Source organism: Glandiceps talaboti, chromosome 13 (genome assembly GCF_964340395.1).
Source record: "Glandiceps talaboti chromosome 13, keGlaTala1.1, whole genome shotgun sequence".
In the NCBI taxonomy this organism is placed as follows: domain Eukaryota; kingdom Metazoa; phylum Hemichordata; class Enteropneusta; family Spengelidae; genus Glandiceps; species Glandiceps talaboti.
Genome location: NC_135561.1, coordinates 12,618,480 through 12,639,773, shown reverse-complemented (window position 1 = coordinate 12,639,773; position 21,294 = coordinate 12,618,480). Strand labels below are relative to the sequence as shown.

At 37.1% G+C, this 21,294-nt stretch overlaps 2 protein-coding genes across 2 annotated transcripts; one reads left to right on the top strand and one right to left on the bottom strand.

The window, feature by feature from the left end:
* Positions 1-3,340: 3,340 nt before the first annotated feature.
* LOC144444745 (survival of motor neuron-related-splicing factor 30-like) lies at positions 3,341-14,084 on the bottom strand. Its single transcript, XM_078134270.1, has 7 exons — positions 14,025-14,084; positions 12,817-12,882; positions 12,067-12,203; positions 11,833-11,920; positions 8,962-9,053; positions 4,258-4,384; positions 3,341-3,493 (listed from the first exon to the last, which is right to left on the bottom strand). The coding sequence occupies exons 1-7, from the start codon at positions 14,076-14,078 to the stop codon at positions 3,341-3,343; spliced, it is 717 nt and encodes a 238-aa protein (XP_077990396.1). The 5' UTR covers positions 14,079-14,084.
* A 55-nt stretch (positions 14,085-14,139) lies between these two features.
* LOC144444751 (MICOS complex subunit MIC27-like) lies at positions 14,140-18,694 on the top strand. The gene is made up of 5 exons (XM_078134276.1): positions 14,140-14,157; positions 15,351-15,584; positions 15,779-15,833; positions 16,286-16,581; positions 17,503-18,694. Exons 1-5 carry the CDS (start codon positions 14,146-14,148, stop codon positions 17,614-17,616), a joined length of 711 nt encoding a protein of 236 aa, XP_077990402.1. The 5' UTR covers positions 14,140-14,145; the 3' UTR covers positions 17,617-18,694.
* The last annotated feature ends 2,600 nt before the right edge of the window (positions 18,695-21,294 follow it).

Here is a 21,294-nt window from a genome sequence, read left to right as displayed (position 1 = left end):
TTAAACAGATTCAAAATTGTTTATTATTCATTGGAATCAATCATACAAGAAATACAATAAAAGAAATCAAGAAATCTACCCCATAGTAGTTTTCTTTTGTGTTGTAATTATCTCCAACGTAAGACATCTTTAAATGTACAAAATCTGGGGAAAATATCCTTTAACTTCACAAATAATGGAATAAAAATGACAAAGGCCACCTGAGATTGATAACATTTATTGATTGCGTCAATGAAAAGTATAAACATAAAGATAAAAGATACTTTTCAGATTTAGTTGTCAGTTAGTCTGTGGGGTACTACGCCATGATGAGGTGCCCTCACATATTGATATTGATCAACCCCATTGAGGAATTGAGTAGACCGGTGGGGCAGAGCAACACTGCATATCTTACAGTCTAGTTGTCAGTTAGTCAGGTATGCCGTGATGGGCACCCTTCCACATCAGTCAGCCAATTTCAGGATAGAGTAGACCAGTGGGCCAGAGCAACACCACATATCTTACAGTCTAGTTGTCAGTTAGTCAGGTATGCCGTGATGGGCACCCTTCCACATCAGTCAGCTAATTTCAGGATAGAGTAGACCAGTGGGGCAGAGCAACACCGCATATCTTACAGTCTAGTTGTCAGTTAGTCTGTGAGGTATGCCATGATGGGCACCCTTCCACATCAGTCAGCCAATTTCAGGATAGAGTAGACTGGTGGGGCAGAGCAACACCGCATATCTTACAGTCTAGTTGTCAGTTAGTCTGTGAGGTATGCCATGATGGGCACCCTTCCACATCAGTCAGCTAATTTCAGGATAGAGCAGACCAGTGGGGCAGAGCAACACCGCATATCTTACAGTCTAGTTGTCAGTTAGTCTGTGAGGTATGCCATGATGGGCACCCTTCCACATCAGTCAGCTAATTTCAGGATAGAGTAGACCGGTGGGGCAGAGCAACACCGCATATCTTACAGTCTAGTTGTCAGTTAGTCTGTGAGGTATGCCATGATGGGCACCCTTCCACATCAGTCAGCTAATTTCAGGATAGAGTAGACCAGTGGGGCAGAGCAACACCGCATATCTTACAGTCTAGTTGTCAGTTAGTCTGTGAGGTATGCCGTGATGGGCACCCTTCCACATCAGTCAGCCAATTTCAGGATAGAGTAGACCGGTGGGGCAGAGCAACACCACATATCTTACAGTCTAGTTGTCAGTTAGTCTGTGAGGTATGCCATGATGGGCACCCTTCCACATCAGTCAGCCAATTTCAGGATAGAGTAGACCGGTGAGGGCAGAGCAACACCGTGTATCTTATAGTCTAGTTGTCAGTTAGTCTGTGAGGTACGCTGTGATGGGCAACCTTCCACATCAGTCAGCTAATTTCAGGATAGAGTAGACCAGTGGGGCAGAGCAACACCGCATATCTTACAGTCTAGTTGTCAGTTAGTCTGTGAGGTACGCCGTGATGGGCACCCTTCCACATCAGTCAGCCAATTTCAGGGTAGAGTAGGCCGGTGGGGCAGAGCAACACCTCATATCTTTCAGTCTAGTTGTCAGTTAGTCTGTGAGGTACGCCGTGATGGGCACCCTTACACATCAGTCAGCCAATTTCAGGATAGAGTAGGCCGGTGGGGCAGAGCAACACCTCATATCTTTCAGTCTAGTTGTCAGTTAGTCTGTCAGGTACCCTGGGCACCCTTACACATCAGTCAACCCCTTTCAGGATAGAGTAGACTGGTGAGGGTGGAGCAACACCGTGTATCTTATAGTCTAGTTGTCAGTTAGTCAAAGTAGCTGTTTACATTGTCTAGTAGCAATGTTGTCGGTCAAGTAAATCTTGTTTCTTAGCGTTGCTGTTAACATCTACTTTTACTCAAACAGTAGAATGATGCATTTACAACAAGTTTTATCAGACATTGCTAGTATTTGTATACAAGTATATTTTATCAAGATTCCGTTCTTAAAACTGAGCATCCAGAAACAAATCTCATTGGCATACTCATATTTGCATTTGATGAAATTGACATATTTGGTGAATGAAGCAATGGCAGTGATGATAATGGTTGTCATAGTGACAGTGATTCAGGTAATTACTGCCAAACTTAAAGATAGAAGAATGAAAGTTTGTTTGTTCACTAGGGCGTACAAAAAGCTTATTAATTTACAAAGATAATGCAGCTGTAAGTGTCAATCAATACATCATAAGTTTATAGATTGGATATTTGCAGGAGATTTTCAGCCGAAAGTTTGGGAAAGAATTGTGAAGTACTGAAGTGCACTTTGAAAACTACCGTTTACTAATGTTTCATGGCAAATGTTGATGGCTTTCTTGGTTAATTCAAACACTTATGATTTTTTTTTTCATTTTTAAGATGTCAATTTTAGGAACTAATGAAGTAATTTTTGTTGAATGTTTCTCATATTGCCATACTACTGGCTGCAGTGGCATGCCGACAAAGAATTTCAATCTCCCCATGCTCATTCATCTGTGATCTGACAAAGAGCAATGCTTCTTTCAAAATTGGCTACAAAGTGGGAAACAAGACAGACATTCCTCATCACTTACTCGGTGTTGTGAGTGAGTGAGTGAGCGAGCGAGGGAGGGAGGGAGTGAGCAAGTCAGCTAGCCAGCTAGTGAGTGAGTGAGTGAGTTGGTGAGTGAGTGGGTCAGTTAGTGAGTGAGTGAGTGAGTGAGTCAAGTCAGTGAGTCCATAAAACACAATTTTTTTCTGGATAATTGAATTTAAGTGTCATAAAAAATTCTCTTACTTGTTGATGTTGCAAAATAAATTGCTGTGAAGTCTGAAAAATGTGTCTCTCTACTAAAATTTTTGTTTGGAAAATATAATATATATGTTCATGTTAATACAAATTCGTATTTGCTATATTTGAATGTTATATCTTGCTAACCATAACATATGTCATTGTATGTGTTGTACTGTATGAAATCATTGTGTACACATAATGAATTCAAAGGAGAGGGTAAAAGAAAGAAAGTGACAATAAATTAGGTTGTCCACCCCACCCCACCCTCCCCTCCCCTGGGTAGTGTCATTTCATACATGGTATAAAGCCACATATAGAAATCACAACAAATGTCTTTTCTCTTCCTCTTGTAAGATATGTAAACTTGTATATTGTTTCTGAATAGATAGTATTACCAGAGTATGTTGACTTAAAAAGGAAAAAATACACAAATGGTTACAAATCCTGCTCCTCTACATTTTCAGGAAATAGCATTACGGCGTACTTTTGACAAGGAAACAACACAAAAATTTAACACAAATAACCACCATTTCCCCTCCTCCTCCCCTTCCCTCCCCGATAAACATTTTGCTGTTGATTAGCAGCTTTCATCACTTCCTGACGACGACATGTTTAGGTTGTTCAAACTGTGTCATAGGTCTACCACCAGTACCACAAGTTCCAACACCAACCCGACCTGACACTGACTCAGGTGATGCAAAAATACTCTTCTTGACTATGCCTCTTTTAGTTTTATTAGATGCCTGGTAAAAGAAGAAAAAAAATGATGGTAAGCAAGTGTCACCTTTCTCAGAGTCTGAGCCTTACTTTTTAAAGTAAACCCTTACTTTTGAAAACAATGGTGTAGAAGTGCAGAGATAGAACTCACAATACATACCTATCAGCATTTGCTCAAAAAAATTGTGAGGTTATGCAAATGGACACTAATGTTTGATGGCCAATGACCAACATGGTCATAGAGTAGTTATTGGAATTTGGAGGTATGGTTGTCTTTTTACTTTTCACTGCTGATAGATACTTCAAATTTTCTGACCCAGTTGGGGGCTATGTCTTAATAAAAGGCTTGTTTACCATGTTGGTAATCAAATAACCATTTCATATTGTCTAGCTTCCATGTTTTCATGTCCACTTGTTGTATTTGGATATGCTTTGATTGGTCAATCATTCTAATTATTCATAGTTACCTTGGCAACTCTATCACAAATGTGCAAATCAGAGCAGAGCTCATCAATATGATTGCTTTGATTGGTAATCGCTCTAATTATTCAATTACCTTGGCAACTCTATCATGAATGTGAAAAATCAGAGCAGAGCTCATCAATATGATTGCTTTGATTGGTAAATTGCTCTAATCATTCAGTTACCATGGCAACTCTATGAAAAAAGTACAAAATCAGAGCTCGTATATCTAAATGATGATTACTTCATTACCATTGAATTCTCTGTCTCTAACTTCTAATATCGAAGTTAACCTGCAAACATCTGAAAACGTGTGAATGTTACTTACTTTACTGTTGAAGTCTTGCCACTTTGACTTTTCTTCTTCTCGTTGAGTTTCTAATTCTTTAACTCTTTGTGCTTTTTTAGCTGCTTTTTTCCTTTTATATTCTCTCTGTGCTGCTATAAGCTCTTTTCTGAAAAAAATATATGTTAGAAAAAGTTGAGAATGCATGTGAATTGAAAGCCATCAACTCACAATGAGTAGCAGTCAACCAATTTACACACATATACAACTTGTGGTACCACACTACGAAGACCTAGCCAGTAACTAGAGATGCTCAGACAAATCTCAGTCTCAAGGCAGAAATTTACATTACTTTTACTCAAAGTTAACTCTGACACCATGCAGAAAGCTACATGGCTGTCAAAATTCAGGATGAGTATAAATGACATAAAGATCATAACAGGACACATCGTATTTGTTAACAAGCAAAATACACTTAACCAGAACATGTGTATCTGAGGACTTCATGTACTTACCACTTTGATTTGGGGTGATCTGTGTTTGCCAGATGGCTATGTACTTACTTTGATTTGGGATGATTTCTGTGTTTGCCAGATGGCTATGTGCTTACTTTGATTTGGGGTGATCTGTGTTTGGTAGATGGCTATGTACTTACTTTGATTTGGGATAATCTATGTTTGGTGGATGGCTATGTACTTACTTTGATTTGGGGTGATCTGTGTTTGGTAGATGGCTATGTACTTACTTTGATTTGGGGTGATCTATGTTTGGTAGATGGCTATGTACTTACTTTGATTTGGGGTGATCTGTGTTTGGTAGATGGCTATGTACTTACTTTGATTTGGGGTGATCTGTGTTTGGTAGATGGCTATGTACTTACTTTGATTTGGGGTGATCTGTGTTTGGTAGATGGCTATGTACTTACTTTGATTTGGGGTGATCTGTGTTTGGTGGATGGCTATGTACTTACTTTGATTTGGGGTGATCTGTGTTTGGTGGATGGCTATGTACTTACTTTGATTTGGGGTGATCTGTGTCTGGTAGATGGCTATGTACTTACTTTGATTTGGGGTGATCTATGTTTGGTAGATGGCTATGTACTTACTTTGATTTGGGATGATCTGTGTTTGGTAGATGGCTATGTACTTACTTTGATTTGTGTTTGGTAGATGGCTATGTACTTACTTTGATATTGTTTGGTAGATGGCTATGTACTTACTTTGATTTGTGTTTGGTAGCTGGCTATGTACTTACTTTGATCTGTGTTTGGTAGATGGTTATGTACTTACTTTGATTTGGGGTGATCTGTGTTTGGTAGATGGCTATGTGCTCACTTTGATTTGGGGTGATCTGTGTTTGGTAGATGGCTATGTGCTTACTTTGATTTGGGATGATCTGTGTTTGGTAGATGGATATGTACTTACTTTGATCTGTGTTTGGTGGATGGCTATGTACTTACTTTGATTTGGGGTGATCTGTGTTTGGTGGATGGCTATGTACTTACTTTGATTTGGGGTGATCTGTGTTTGGTAGATGGCTAAGTACTTACATTGATTTGGGATGATCTGTGTTTGGTGGATGGCTATGTACTTACTTTGATTTGGGGTGATCTGTGTTTGGTAGATGGCTAAGTACTTACATTGATTTGGGATGATCTGTGTTTGGTAGATGGCTAAGTACTTACATTGATTTGGGATAATCTGTGTTTGGTGGATGGTTATGTACTTACTTTGATTTGGGATGATCTGTGTTTGGTAGATGGCTATGTGCTTACTTTGATTTGGGGTGATCTGTGTTTGGTAGATGGCTAAGTACTTACATTGATTTGGGATGATCTGTGTTTGGTAGATGGCTAAGTACTTACATTGATTTGGGATAATCTGTGTTTGGTGGATGGTTATGTACTTACTTTGATTTGGGATGATATGTGTTTGGTAGATGGCTATGTACTTACTTTGATTTGGGATGATCTATGTTTGGTAGATGGCTATGTGCTTACTTTGATTTGGGATGATCTGTGTTTGGTAGATGGCTATGTACTTACATTGATTTGGGGTGATCTGTGTTTGGTAGATGGCTATGTACTTACTTTGATTTGGGGTGATCTATGTTTGGTAGATGGCTATGTACTTACTTTGATTTGGGATGATCTGTGTTTGGTAGATGGCTATGTACTTACTTTGATTTGGGGTGATCTGTGTTTGGTAGATGGCTATGTACTAACATTGATTTGGGGTGATCTGTGTTTGGTAGATGGCTATGTACTTACTTTGATTTGGGATGATCTGTGTTTGGTAGATGGCTATGTACTTACATTGATTTGGGGTGATCTGTGTTTGGTAGATGGCTATGTACTTACTTTGATTTGGGATGATCTGTGTTTGGTAGATGGCTATGTACTTACATTGATTTGGGGTGATCTGTGTTTGGTAGATGGCTATGTACTTACACTGATTTGGGGTGATCTGTGTTTGGTAGATGGCTATGTACTTACTTTGATTTTGGGTGATCTATGTTTGGTAGATGGCTATGTACTTACTTTGATTTGGGGTGATCTGTGTTTGGTGGATGGCTAAGTACTTACTTTGATTTGGGATAATCTGTGTTTGGTAGATGGCTATGTGCTTACTTTGATTTGGGGTGATCTATGTTTGGTAGATGGCTATGTACTTACTTTGATTTGGGGTGATCTGTGTTTGGTAGATGGCTATGTACTTACATTGATTTGGGGTGATCTGTGTTTGGTAGATGGCTATGTACTTACTTTGATTTGGGATAATCTGTGTTTGGTGGATGGCTATGTACTTACTTTGATTTGGGATGATCTGTGTTTGGTAGATGGCTATGTACTTACTTTGATTTGGGATAATCTGTGTTTGGTGGATGGCTATGTACTTACTTTGATTTGGGATAATCTGTGTTTGGTAGATGGCTATGTACTTACTTTGATTTGGGGTGATCTGTGTTTGGTGGATGGCTATGTACTTACTTTGATTTGGGATGATCTGTGTTTGGTAGATGGCTATGTACTTACATTGATTTGGGGTGATTTGTGTTTGGTAGATGGCTATGTACTTACTTTGATTTGGGGTGATCTGTGTTTGGTAGATGGCTATGTACTTACTTTGATTTGGGATGATCTATGTTTGGTAGATGGCTATGTACTTACTTTGATTTGGGATAATCTGTGTTTGGTAGATGGCTATGTACTTACTTTGATTTGGGGTGATCTGTGTTTGGTAGCTGGCTATGTACTTACTTTGATTTGGGATGATCTGTGTTTGGTAGATGGCTATGTACTTACTTTGATTTGGGGTGATCTGTGTTTGGTAGATGGCTATGTACTTACTTTGATTTGGGATGATCTGTGTTTGGTAGATGGCTAAGTACTTACTTTGATTTGGGGTGATCTGTGTTTGGTAGATGGCTATGTACTTACTTTGATTTGGGGTGATCTGTGTTTGGTAGATGGCTATGTACTTACTTTGATTTGGGATGATCTGTGTTTGGTAGATGGCTAAGTACTTACTTTGATTTGGGGTGATCTGTGTTTGGTAGATGGCTAAGTACTTACTTTGATTTGGGGTGATCTGTGTTTGGTAGATGGCTATGTACTTACTTTGATTTGGGGTGATCTGTGTTTGGTAGATGGCTATGTACTTACTTTGATTTGGGATGATCTGTGTTTGGTAGATGGCTATGTACTTACTTTGATTTGGGGTGATCTATGTTTGGTAGATGGCTATGTACTTACTTTGATTTGTGTTTGGTAGATGGTTATGTACTTACTTTGATTTGGGGTGATCTGTGTTTGGTAGATGGCTATGTACTTACTTTGATTTGGGGTGATCTGTGTTTGGTAGATGGCTATGTACTTACTTTGATTTGGGGTGATCTGTGTTTGGTAGATGGCTATGTACTTACTTTGATTTGGGGTGATCTATGTTTGGTAGATGGCTATGTACTTACTTTGATTTGGGGTGATCTGTGTTTGGTAGATGGCTATGTACTTACTTTGATTTGGGATAATCTGTGTTTGGTAGATGGCTATGTACTTACTTTGATTTGTGTTTGGTAGATGGTTATGTACTTACTTTGATTTGGGGTGATCTGTGTTTGGTAGATGGCTATGTACTTACTTTGATTTGGGATAATCTGTGTTTGGTAGATGGGTATTGTACTTACTTTGATTTGGGGTGATCTGTGTTTGGTAGATGGCTATGTACTTACTTTGATCTGTGTTTGGTAGATGGCTATGTACTTACTTTGATTTCGGATAATCTGTGTTTGGTAGATGGCTATGTACTTACTTTGATTTGGGATGATCTGTGTTTGTTAGATGGCTATGTACTTACTTTGATTTGGGATAATCTGTGTTTGGTAGATGGCTATGTACTTACTTTGATTTGTGTTTGGTAGATGGTTATGTACTTACTTTGATTTGGGATAATCTGTGTTTGGTAGATGGCTATGTACTTACTTTGATTTGTGTTTGGTAGATGGTTATGTACTTACTTTGATTTGGGGTGATCTGTGTTTGGTAGATGGCTAAGTACTTACATTGATTTGGGATGATCTGTGTTTGGTAGATGGCTATGTACTTACTTTGATTTGGGGTGATCTGTGTTTGTTAGATGGCTATGTACTTACTTTGATTTGGGGTGATCTATGTTTGGTAGATGGTTATGTACTTACTTTGATTTGGGATGATCTGTGTTTGGTAGATGGCTATGTACCGGTACTTACTTTGATTTGGGGTGATCTGTGTCTGGTAGATGGGCCTCTGATGCTGTTCTTTTAGTACCATGACTACTATCTTCTGCTTTTAGTGTTGATATCTATAAACAAATCAAACAACACACAACACAAACAAACTGTATTTTTTATTTTCTAACAGACATTTGCCTATACTATAGGGGCAATGCAATATCTTGTGTGATAAACAACACAGCACTAGTTTTCAGTTTGAGTAACAAATCACTGATTCAAATTGCAAACTTATGCAGGAAGTGTTTTTTTCTTATTCATCAAGTTTCTTCAGTCTTTCTTTCTTGTTCTATTTAAGTTGCTATGCAAAATATAGTTCTGTGACATAAATATCATGAAATTAATCTTATCAAAAGAACTTTACATTGCCATCATCTGACTGCTTCTTTCAACAGTAAATCTGTTGCCCATACTCTCTCAAAATCCTAGCTATTTCTACAATTGTACAATGGATAAAAACTTATCCTGTGCATGCTGTGTGTAATGCACGATAAAATACTGCAACAGCATTCCATTTCATACATACAAATCTACTTTGTTAAAATATCTTAAGAGACATGATTCTTTATCGACTTGTATGCACACATAGGTTAACTGCACACAAGGCTAGCTAGTAACCACTCAATGTACATTGTATTATAGAAATGGTACAATTAGCAAGATTGTTCTTTTAATCTTACAATCAGCCCTTAAAATTTAAGATGCATGTATCATAGCAGTTGATGTATACCAATTTGTTCTCCTCTGTCTCCATGTAAATATTCATGATTTCAAGTATATCAATAGGGGAATGGATTTTACTAACTTTTAATTCAGGGAATGATAGGAATCTTGATTGCACATATTGTTCAATTTGTAATTTTTTAAATAAATTTTTAACTCAAAACGGTATCATTTTTCATACATTTTGTAAAACTTTATCTAAGTCTTTTCACTGACTCACGACCTGAGTAGCCTGTTAACGACGCTCTTATGTTATTGCACTGTCTCTTGTCTACACATGCTTAGCCCCTGTATTGCTTTCCCAGGCAATTCATTATTACGGTTGAAAATCACTCGCCCAATACGCATAGTCACAGTTAGGGAATGATTACCTACATTGTCAGAGTAAGATTTTTTAAATGAGCGATTATGTAAATGAACATGCACAAAGGTGATGCACACAGTCCAGAGTTAAAATTAGTAAAAAGTGTGATGACTTATATGTAATTTACATGTAATTACATAAATTGAACAAACTTATGCTCAGCTGGTAATGACTTTTGAAGTATGGCTGACTGCATCAGTATTTTCAAACCATATTGACTTGACGCAGATACAATCACAAGCTTCATATAAGCCTAGAATTATCAGTCATTTAGCATTCTAAAACTGGTTAATACATGTTGCCTATAACAATCATTCAATTTCACAGGGTCATTGTAATATTCGGAAAAGGAGGAGACAATGTTGTATTAAAAAAGGTGGATTGGAGACAGAAAAGAACATAGACTGGTATATGTACTACTAATATCTGGGGTGAGTGCGTTTCTGACTTTGTAATTAAGTGTTCAAGTCACTTACATTGAAAGTGATTGGTCACACATCATTCATAGGCCCTGAGTCAATGCAAGCTGACAAGGAAACAGTCAACAAAACACAAAATAAAGTCTGCTCATCATGTATACCCTGATTTCAATCACCAAATTTGGCTCAAAATAATACTCAGTATCATAATTTGAAATAAGTTGTATCAAATTTTTGAATATTTACAAAATTACCACTGAAAACATTGTCCGGTTTTGTGTGTATTGTATACTCAAAATGGTCTTTATCATATTTGAAATAAATTGTTTTACATGTATCAAATATTGGAATGGTCACAAAATTTACAACTGAAATAATTGTTCGAAATTGTCTGTATTGTATGCTTCAAATACCCTTATTATAATTTGAAATTGTTTTATCAAATTTTGGAATGTTTACAAAATTTACAACTGAAAATATTATCAGGCATTGTCTGTAATGTGTACTTGAACTTGAAGTAGTCATATCACAAGTTGAAGTTCTTCAAATAAAACTTGGGAATGTCTACAAAAAATACAACTGAACCAATGTATTTAGAAAATTAGTTTGGGTAAATATTCTCACTTTCGACTTTCGATATCGTGATTTGAAATTGTTCCCCAACCCATAACATCAAACTTGGGGATCTTTTGCAAAATATAAAATTGAACTTGAACTTGAAATTTGTTTGGAAAGTTTTTGTTTTGGTAAATATTGTTTGTTTGTGTATTGTGTGCTTGAAATACTGCATCATAATGAGAAACACACAAAATATATATTGCTGAACAAAACTGACTGAGATGTTTGAATAAATAATCTCTATCAAAAATCTTGGATGTCAATATCCAATGATGCAAAGTAGGTAGGATGGTAAGACAAGGTGCATAAGCATTAAGTATGGATCGACCCTTTCAGCAAAGTTTTGTAGTTTTGTCATTCTTTCTGGTTGCTAAATATAAACTAAAACATCAAGAAAACCAAGTAAAGGCAATTTGTACACAAACTTGTAAGATTTGTGTTATAATAATGCACTTCACTTGGGCTTTAAAAAATCAACAAAGTTGACCAAGAATTTTTAAGTTTCATTTACACCTAGACAACTTCAGTAAAAGAGTACAAACTAAACCGAAATCTTTGACTGGTTTAGCACCACTTATTTGAAAACTTCATGGACAGTATATGGTTACTTTATATATTATATAGCTACATCTATCTAACAGGACAACTAAACTATTTCCTTGAATCTTGAAATGTTCCTATAGCCCTTTATGAGGTACACACAGTATGTCATAGAAAAGACCTTACCTGAACAGTCTCTGTATTTCCATAGCTATCAAATGTTACTGTCACCGTTCCATCACTGTGAATCTCATCAATAACGGCGTGGTAATATCTGCCAAACATAAAAAAAATATCCACAATATTTTATCTGAAAGTTCATATAAAGAGTTAACTTGACAACACTTGACTCTCGTTTAATTAACTTTACTCCCTACATGCCATATATGTATATTTATACAACTTTTGTTTTATACTTACAGTCCATCTTCACTGTATACAGCCTGACACGTACTTCCTACATGCCATACAGGTCTATTTATACTGCTTTCCTCTTCAGCACTGTCTACTGTACTTGGTTTAGCTTCTAGTAAATCTTCTGTTAACTGGAGTACTTCCTGTAAAAACAATGCTCATCATGAGTCATTTTTTTCTGCTAAAAGGCATACAATACATGTACTTCAACTTCTGTCAGTCCACCAGTGGTACTGTACTAAAACTTCTAAAAAAAAGTCACAACTTTGGAAAAGTGGGCGAGGGTTAAAATTTGGTCATAGTCATTGATCGTATGGCAATGCATGAAGCTATAAACAAAATGTGTGTAAAATAACGTATAAGTTATAAATCATTTAAAAAGCACTGCAGTAGCAGTTAGACAAGTTTTAACTACTGGAAGTTGCTACTAAAACAGTACATTGAGTACAACACAGAAATGTGTGATAACGTCATATACATGTAGCTGCTGTCTTTACACTGCAATACTCAACTAATCTGGCCCTCATTTCTTGCTCCAAAATAGCTTTTGAACAGCACTCCTTGTGGCCAAACCATGAAATCTTTTATCTCAGATAACCAGAATATGGTGCATTGCATTATTATGGTCTCTAAATGCTATGTAATAAAATATATGAAATTTACAAAAATGTAAAAATGTTGCTTTGCTTGTTTTAACACCTTTACTATAATAGTTACATACACATTTTGACAGATCATACATGTACATGTACAAACCTTCAAGTCTGTTTTAAGTTTTAATAATTCTTCATTGTCAGGATCATTTGTCAAGGCAGCTTCCACCTGTAGAAAAGAGAAAGATAAAAATTTGATATTTACTTTTAACTACTTCTAATACTGTGCTAGATGTATCGTTATACTGTACTTCAATAGCAATATACAGACCATGGAAGTATATATGGGTTATACTGCCATATACAGACTGTGTCTTTGTACTTCCATGGCACAATCAAACAGAATGTCACATGTCATACCCCAGTATAGTCTTGCTGCTAGACGTTCAGGCTTTCTTCCAATACGATAAGCAAACAAAGTTCGCAGTGAGGGCTTGCCCGAAAGACCTCAGATAGCGATGTTCGGTCCGTGTATTGTAAATTGTATTGGAAGAACATCCAAGGTCTAGCAGATAGACTAACCCCAGTAGTAACTATGGACCCCACTGGAAGCAAGTCTTTGACTTTGTGGGTTATCCAAGTAATTCAACAATTTATACCACTGACTTTTTATTTGTATACCTGTACTGTTGATCTCGTTGTTTTACTGAAATAAACAATCCATATTACAGAAGCATGCAGGTAGGAAGGACCCTAACTCCATTGATAAAAAGAACAGTTTTGCTGTTCCTGGTACATTGCACACTAGTAATGCAGAAGTCCCTCTATCACTAGACTAGAGTTTAGAGGGACTGTGAGTGATCCAATGGTAAAACGTCAACTCCAGTCCAACACTCAATGTCTTACATTGGCCGGCATCCACGGCCCAGTTTTTAGTGTGTACAATTTCTAAGTGATCTACATTTGTAGGCTTGCTAATGTGAATTGTGATTATAATACTATATTACTAATACTATTAAATAGGTAAACTGTAAAGTTACACTGCACTTGTGTTAGTCCTGCTTGCATACGGAGTAAGTCGTCCCTTACGCATGCACCGTCTTCAAGCAGGACTACACTTGTGTACACACATGTACATCAACATGATCAATACTACACCGATTTGTGAGAGTTAGACGAAGAGGTAGCGTACTGAAGAATCGATGTACGTCGCGCGTTGGCCGTCGTGGAATCATTGATTCTTCAGAAGGCTAATTTTTCGTCTAACTCTCACAAATCTGATCAACCTTTTCAAACTATATCAAACCCAGTCGGGGCTTTAGAATAAAATTCTGCTCCGGCCACGACTTCAGAATGATTGTCAGTACATACCTGTTGTAATTGTGCTGCGTACGTTTGGATATTTGACGACAAGTCTTCCGCCATTTTGTCTTTTTTCCTACGTGACAAAGCTGAGACTGCGCAATGACCTTTGACTCCAATTTCCACAATCATGGCTGCCAAGGTAAGTCCGTCGGTTATATTATTTGTAAAACCCTAACAGTTCGTACAATTAAGTCGTGTCTGTCAGACATTATGTAATTTTACAAAATCTCAGACTTAAGCAGTGAGAAAGTAATTATGATTTTGTCCGTTCAAATATAGAAAGGACTTGAAATCGAATGTCCTTTACTAAACACTGTCACTGAACACAGTGCACTTGTGTATGATGAGTTTTACTTGTTGGCGGTCGTCTGCCACCTAGATGCAGTACTTTAGCGGTTTCGCTACGTAGCTCTCGGTAATAAGCTTTGTTTGGTTTGCAAAGAAAAGCAAGAGAAAAAATACAACGAAAAATGGTGAGGCACAACAACATAAAATATGAAATAGAATAAAAAGCATTGTAAACAAAAACAAAGCTATTATAAAAATATTGCAGCTACATGTATCTGCCACCCGCCAATGTGTTACATGTTAGTCAAGTTATTACGATGTATACATGAACATTGGCAAGTGAGACACATAGGGAGGATAGATGGATACATACATACATACATACATACATACATACATACATACATACATACATACATACATACACACACACACACACACACACGTACGTACGTACGTACGTACGTACGTACATACATACATACATACATACATACATACACACACACACACACTACGTACGTACGTACGTACGTACATACATACATACATACATACATACATACACACACACACACACTACGTACGTACGTACGTACGTACATACATACATACATACATACATACATACATACATACATACATACATACATACATACATACATGTAGATAGATAGATCAAAAGATGGATGGATGGATAGATATAGATAGAGAGATAGATAGATAGATAGATAGATCAAAAGATGGATAGATTGAATTATTTGTAAAGCTAGATCAAACACAGAAAGTATAGATTCTAGGGTTTTCTGCTGGTCTTTCACTCACTTCACTTGTGAATGTATGGCAGTAGAAAACACTGATAACATGCATGTAAATACTGTGTATGGGTATACCATACAAAAAAGTCATATATCATTACACTGACTTATTTTGAATATGAATCAATATGTGACTTCTATGCTTTATAATAACTAATGCTACAAAATAATCTAATAAGGCACACTATGCAATAATTATTAATATTTTTGTAATTTTCGTCACCAGATAACAAGGATTGCAAGGTACACAATACCTTCAGCAGCTGTCTTCTTGCCTGTAGTAAAAGCAAATAGTGGAGAAAGTGAATTGAGTCAATTGATGAAACCAAGACAGTTACCCATCTATGTCCAACCTACACCTAAAGTGGAGTATGAATTTGTTGTTGAAAAACCAAACGCTGTTCAGGAGACTATTACACAGGCAAGGAAACATGTATGGAAATGTACAGAGTCAATGCAGGTAAATGAATATAAAACACTCATGGTTAAACTATTGATGGTCGTAATAATTTTTTGATATTGAAATATATTGCATTCAGACAACTAAAATATAGTATAAATTTATATACGATATAAATGACCCATAGATTTATTTTGTCCAAATGTAACATATATACATGATATATCATCAAAACACATGTTTATATTTTATAGGGCACCATAGACAAGGTGAAAGAAGTCTGGCATAAAGCAGAAACTACAACAAATAGTATGTATTGTGTATCTTGTTCTGTATTATGTTTTATTTATTGTACTGAGCCACATCAGCACCCTGGACTTGCCACATTTGCTCTCATAATGGCGAGGATTGAACTAGGGTGTTTAACAGAAATGTTTCAAAAATACAATGTTTGTTAATTAAAACAAATGAAGTGGGCCCTTACTCTTGTGAGGGCACTAACACAGCTCAGTATGATAATGTTACCTTTTGTCTTATCTTGCCACTGAAATTTAGAAGCCCTTGCTATATTCCAGAAACAAATTTGAATAAGAGAAGTTCAAACGTCAGCAACTGGTAAACTGTTGTCTAGCAAACACTCAATAACTTCTGCAATGGTTGTAGTTAATTGCAGTGTTTTTGACTGTCAAATTGAGATGTTAAATCACATGAGAATTTGACCAATGGATTTAAATATCTATGTTTTATATGTTTTCCTACAGCTGTTATCAAATACACACAAACAGAAGAAGGGTTTTATCCTCGTCTGGTGGCAATCTCGATGGCAGGAATGATTGGTGTTGTTTTAGGTGCAAGAGGTGGTGTCACCAAGAAATTGATTTATTCTGGTGGCCTTATGACTGCTGCCACATCACTCTGTTACCCACATCAAGCAGTAGACATTGCACAAAATACCTACGACAAAGCAAAAGATAAAATTACTCAAGTTTATGAAGGGAGGTCGAAGAAAACTGAAACAAAACCTCAAAAAGAAACAAAAACTCCTGTTGAACCAAAGGTAAGTGTTATGTTTACATTTAAATATTCTCCTGTTGTTGATCTGTCTCAAAACATTTTACTAGGGTATTAACAGAAACTTATGTTTACCAACTATGTACACTATTATTCTGTTCAGCCACTATGTAGACATTTTCAAAGGAACCATCACAGGAGGACGATGCACATGTAAGCAATGAAGCAATTAAAAAGCCCATGATTCAATCCCAGATTCTAACATTGGTGATATCTTATCAGTGGAGTGCCATAAGGATACATATGGTCATTCTTCTTTTATTGTAGACAAACTTTTTCTATAGCGTTGCCAGATTACTCTTTTGCACCTGAATTTTAATCCTAAACCAAACAGAGCATGTAATATGCACTATTAAATGTCATTACAGTGTCTGAAGTAGTCAACAAAATTCATCTCACATAACTCTGATTGATCCTAAAATATTACATCATCAAAAAATGAAGTAACCAGAACCTTATGGAGTGGCTGAGAAAATAGTGTCCACTTCAGCTGTAAAACACATGGAAAAGACAATTTTCAGAAGACATTACAGTAATCATACAAGTAATCATACCCTCACTGTCAGTTGAAAAGCTGCTTTCAAAATATACACCTTGTGGTTAACTATCTTATATTTTTCTAAATAACCAGAATACTACGAGAGAGACACTTCCATGTATTTGTTTGTTATTGTAGCACCCTAAATATGATAGGGTGGGTAGGTCAGTTGCAAGAAAAGTACAAGTAAAAGGTCAAGTAAGGATATGGTGATGCATGGGACTTTCAATTCATAATGATACCTTTAAGACTTCAAATGCTAAGGATTAATTCAAGAAACGTTAGCAGTGGTTAAAACTTAAAAGAATACTGTGTACATGTATGTCACTTATTAAAGAAGTATGTTTATTTCTTCTCTGCTATTTTCAGACTGCAGCACCAGTAAAGCAAGAATCAGTGAAACCAAGTACTAAACCTGTACCAAAGGAAGATTTAGGACAATCTACACCTGAAGACAAAGACATGTACACAACAAGGAGCTAACTAGAAATAATTAATATTGAAAATTCTCAACCACTCATTTAGACTTTGATTTTATGTGTTGCATTTTAAATTGAAACTGTCATGCCTGGATAAAATCAGATGTATGCACTAGGACTAACAAATCTACAAAAGAATTCACAAAGAACCATACAATATAGAGCATTGGTTTGAAAAGTTATTGAACTTTTTGGGATTATGCTTGCCTCCTTTAAATTTACCATCCTACTTAGAGGAAACATTGATGCAATGGAGAAGTATTTGGTCTTTGCACATTTGGCATGGAAATAAGATTAGATTACAGTCTAATATGATGAAAATGAGTCCCTTACTGTGTGAAATACAGGAATTAACGTTAGTATTCTGAATGTTGAAAACATCTAGTTGCAAGAAGTGTTCTTTGAAGCACTGATCTCGTAAGTCCATGAGATATGATGTGTTGTGCCATACTATTGGCCAACACTCATCAATAAGATATCAGATGTGTTTTGCCATACTATTGGCCAACACTTGTTAATAAGATATGATATGTTGTTCCATACTATTGACCAACACTTGTCTGTAAGATATGTGTATTGGCCAAAACTCATCCATTAGATGTGTTGTGCCATGCTATTGGCCAAAACATATCCATCAGATATGTGTTGTGCCATACTACTATCAAACTCTTCGCCATAAGATGTGATGTGTTATGCCATACTATTGGCCAAAACTCATTCGTTAGATGTGTTGTGCCATACTATTGGCCAAAACTCATCCGTTTGATATGTATTGTGCCACTATATGGGCATACATGTCGTATCTTACAGATTATAATCATGTCATTGATATACTAACAATAAGACATAATGTATCCAGCATGTTAAAGAACACATTAATATTAGCCTAAAGTGTGAACATCTCATCATTTTGAGTCGGTCTTTTGGCCATTGATCATGTTTGCTTTCATAACTTAGTCAATAGACAGAAACGTGTTGTTCTGTGGCATGTAGTCAATTTCATTATGCAAAGACTTTCTTCATGAAATTGCATGGTATTGATCAATTCCCCTGACTTTTTGACTGACTGAAACCAAGATTAGCAAAGAATAAATGTTTAAGGAAAACAGGTATGTATGTGTGTGTGGTAGTCTTATTCAAACAAGCATGCAATGAGTGAGTGTCAGTTGTGATGTGAGAAGACGAGTGGGTCTCACAGGAGTAAGCAGAGAACAGATGGGTAAGATATTAGGGATAATATGGAATGGAGATGTTGATTTTGGTCCCAACAATCTGGGGAATGTGCCCATCTAATCTTAGGGAGTTCTGGCTTTAGCTCAGTCAAAAACACAAAGTGACATGCATGTGACTTGCATAGTTTAATACCTTTGGTTTTGTTAAAAAATCTGTCAATGCATACCAGAGATATGAGGGTGAATGCATTGATGAATGCACATATGGTTGTAGGTGTCTTTTACCTGCCACAGTATCTGTTTCACACTGGTGGCTCTTTTCCTTCCTATCCTTTACCTCACCACAGTGTCTGTTTCATACTGATGGCCTAACTATTTTCGTGGATTGTTTTACTTCACCACTGCATATGTTTCACACTGGTGGCCTCTTTCTTTCATGTCATTTACCACACCACAGTGTCTGTTTCACACTTATGGCCTATTTTCTTCATGTATGTTTTACTTCATTACTGCATAAATATCAAACTTGTGGCCCTTTTCTTTTCTGTCCTTAACCTCTCCACAGTGTATGTTTCAAACTGGGGCCTCATATTTTTTGTGCCCTCGACATTGCTACTGTGTCTGTTTCACACAGGTGGCCTCTTTTCCTTCATGTCCTTTATATCACCACTGTGTACATTTCACACTAATAGTCTTTTTTCTGCCATGTCCTTTACTTTGCCATAGTGTCTGTTTCACACTAGTGGCTCTTTTCATTTGTGTCCTTTACTTCATCATTGTCTGTTTCACACTGATGGCCTAATCATTTTTGTGTACATTTTACTTCACAACTACATACATTTCACAGTAATGGCCTCATTTCTTTCATGTCCTTTACCTTGCCACAGTGTCTGTGTCTCACTGGCGGCCTAGTACATTTTTCATGTCCCTTGTTGTACATTTGCACTGCATATGTTTCACACAAGTGGCCCATTTCATTCGTATCTTAACCACAGACAATCCGTGCCTTAACCTCACTACAATCTCTGTTTCACATTGGTGGTACATTTTTAATTTTCCTTTTACTTCACCACTGTGTACATTTCACACTGATGGCCTCTTATCTCTAATGTCCTTTACATATATAGCCACTCTGTTTCACACCAGTGGACTATTTTTTTTCATATAACTTTTACTTCACCACTGCATACCTTTCACGCTCCTGGCCTTTCTTTCATGCCCTTTACCTTGCAGCAGTGTTTGTTTTACACTTGGTGCCTTATATTTTTGTTTCCTTTACCTCACCATAGTGTCTGTTTCACACAAGTGGTCTTTTGGGTCTTTTGTGTCCTTTACCTTGCCACTCTGTCTGTTTCACACTGGTGGTCTCTTTTCCTCCATGTCCTTTATCTCTCCACAGTGTATGTTTCACACTGGGGGCCTCATATTTTCCCTGTCCTTTACCTCTCTAGTGTCTGTTCACATGGTTGGCCTCTTTTCTTTTTTGTCCTTTACCTCACCAGTGTCTGTCTCACACTGTGGCCTCATATTATTCATGCCCTTTACATTGCCACTGTGTATGTTTCACACTGGTAACCTATTTTTTTCCATATAACTTTTACTTCACTACTCCATACACTTCACACTGGTGGCCTCATGTCCTTAAACTCACCACTCTGTTTTCACACTGGTGGCCTTTTTCTGTACTTAACCTAGCCACTTTGTTTGTTTCACACTGATGGCCTACTTTTTCATGTACTGTTTACTTTGCTACTGCATACGTTGCATACCGGTGACCTCTTTTTTTGTCTCCTTTACCTCGCCACATTGTCTGTTTAACACTAGTGGCCTATCTTTTCCATGTATGTTTACTTCACAACTGCATATGGTTCACACAAACAGCCTCTTTCTTTTGTGTCCTTTACCTTGCTACAGTATCTGTTTCACACTTGTGGCCCATTCCCCCCCCCCTACTTCGCCACTGCATACATTTCACACAGGCGGCCTCTTTTCTTGTGTGTTCTTTACATCACCACTGTGTAAGTTTCACACTAGTTGTCTCTTTTCTATCATAACCTTTACCTCGCCATTGTGTCTGTTTCACACTGGTGGCCTCTTTTCTTTCATGTCCTTTACATCACCACTGTCTGGTTCACACAGGTAGCCTATATTTATGTGTGACCCCTCCTGCATGTGGGGGGGGGGGGGGCTGGTGAAGTTTGGATTGCAAGATGTGGGAGCACTACCAACAACTGCCAGTTCCCCATGTGGGTTTCTACCTGCCCTTTGTGTTGTCATATTTCTTACTCTGTATATCGGCTCACATGACTGTACGATTTTTGGTTGAGTTTGTTCTTGTGGTATGGAGGTAACTGTACCTGAGCAGGATCTCACCAGTGTTAGTCAGTCCCTAGGTATATTGTACGACCATGATACCTTGGATTGTTCTGGTGGTGATTGCCTCATTGGGCTTTAACTTCTTCTTTTACTGGTTGTAATAAACCAGCTTTACTAAGACTACATTATTAATT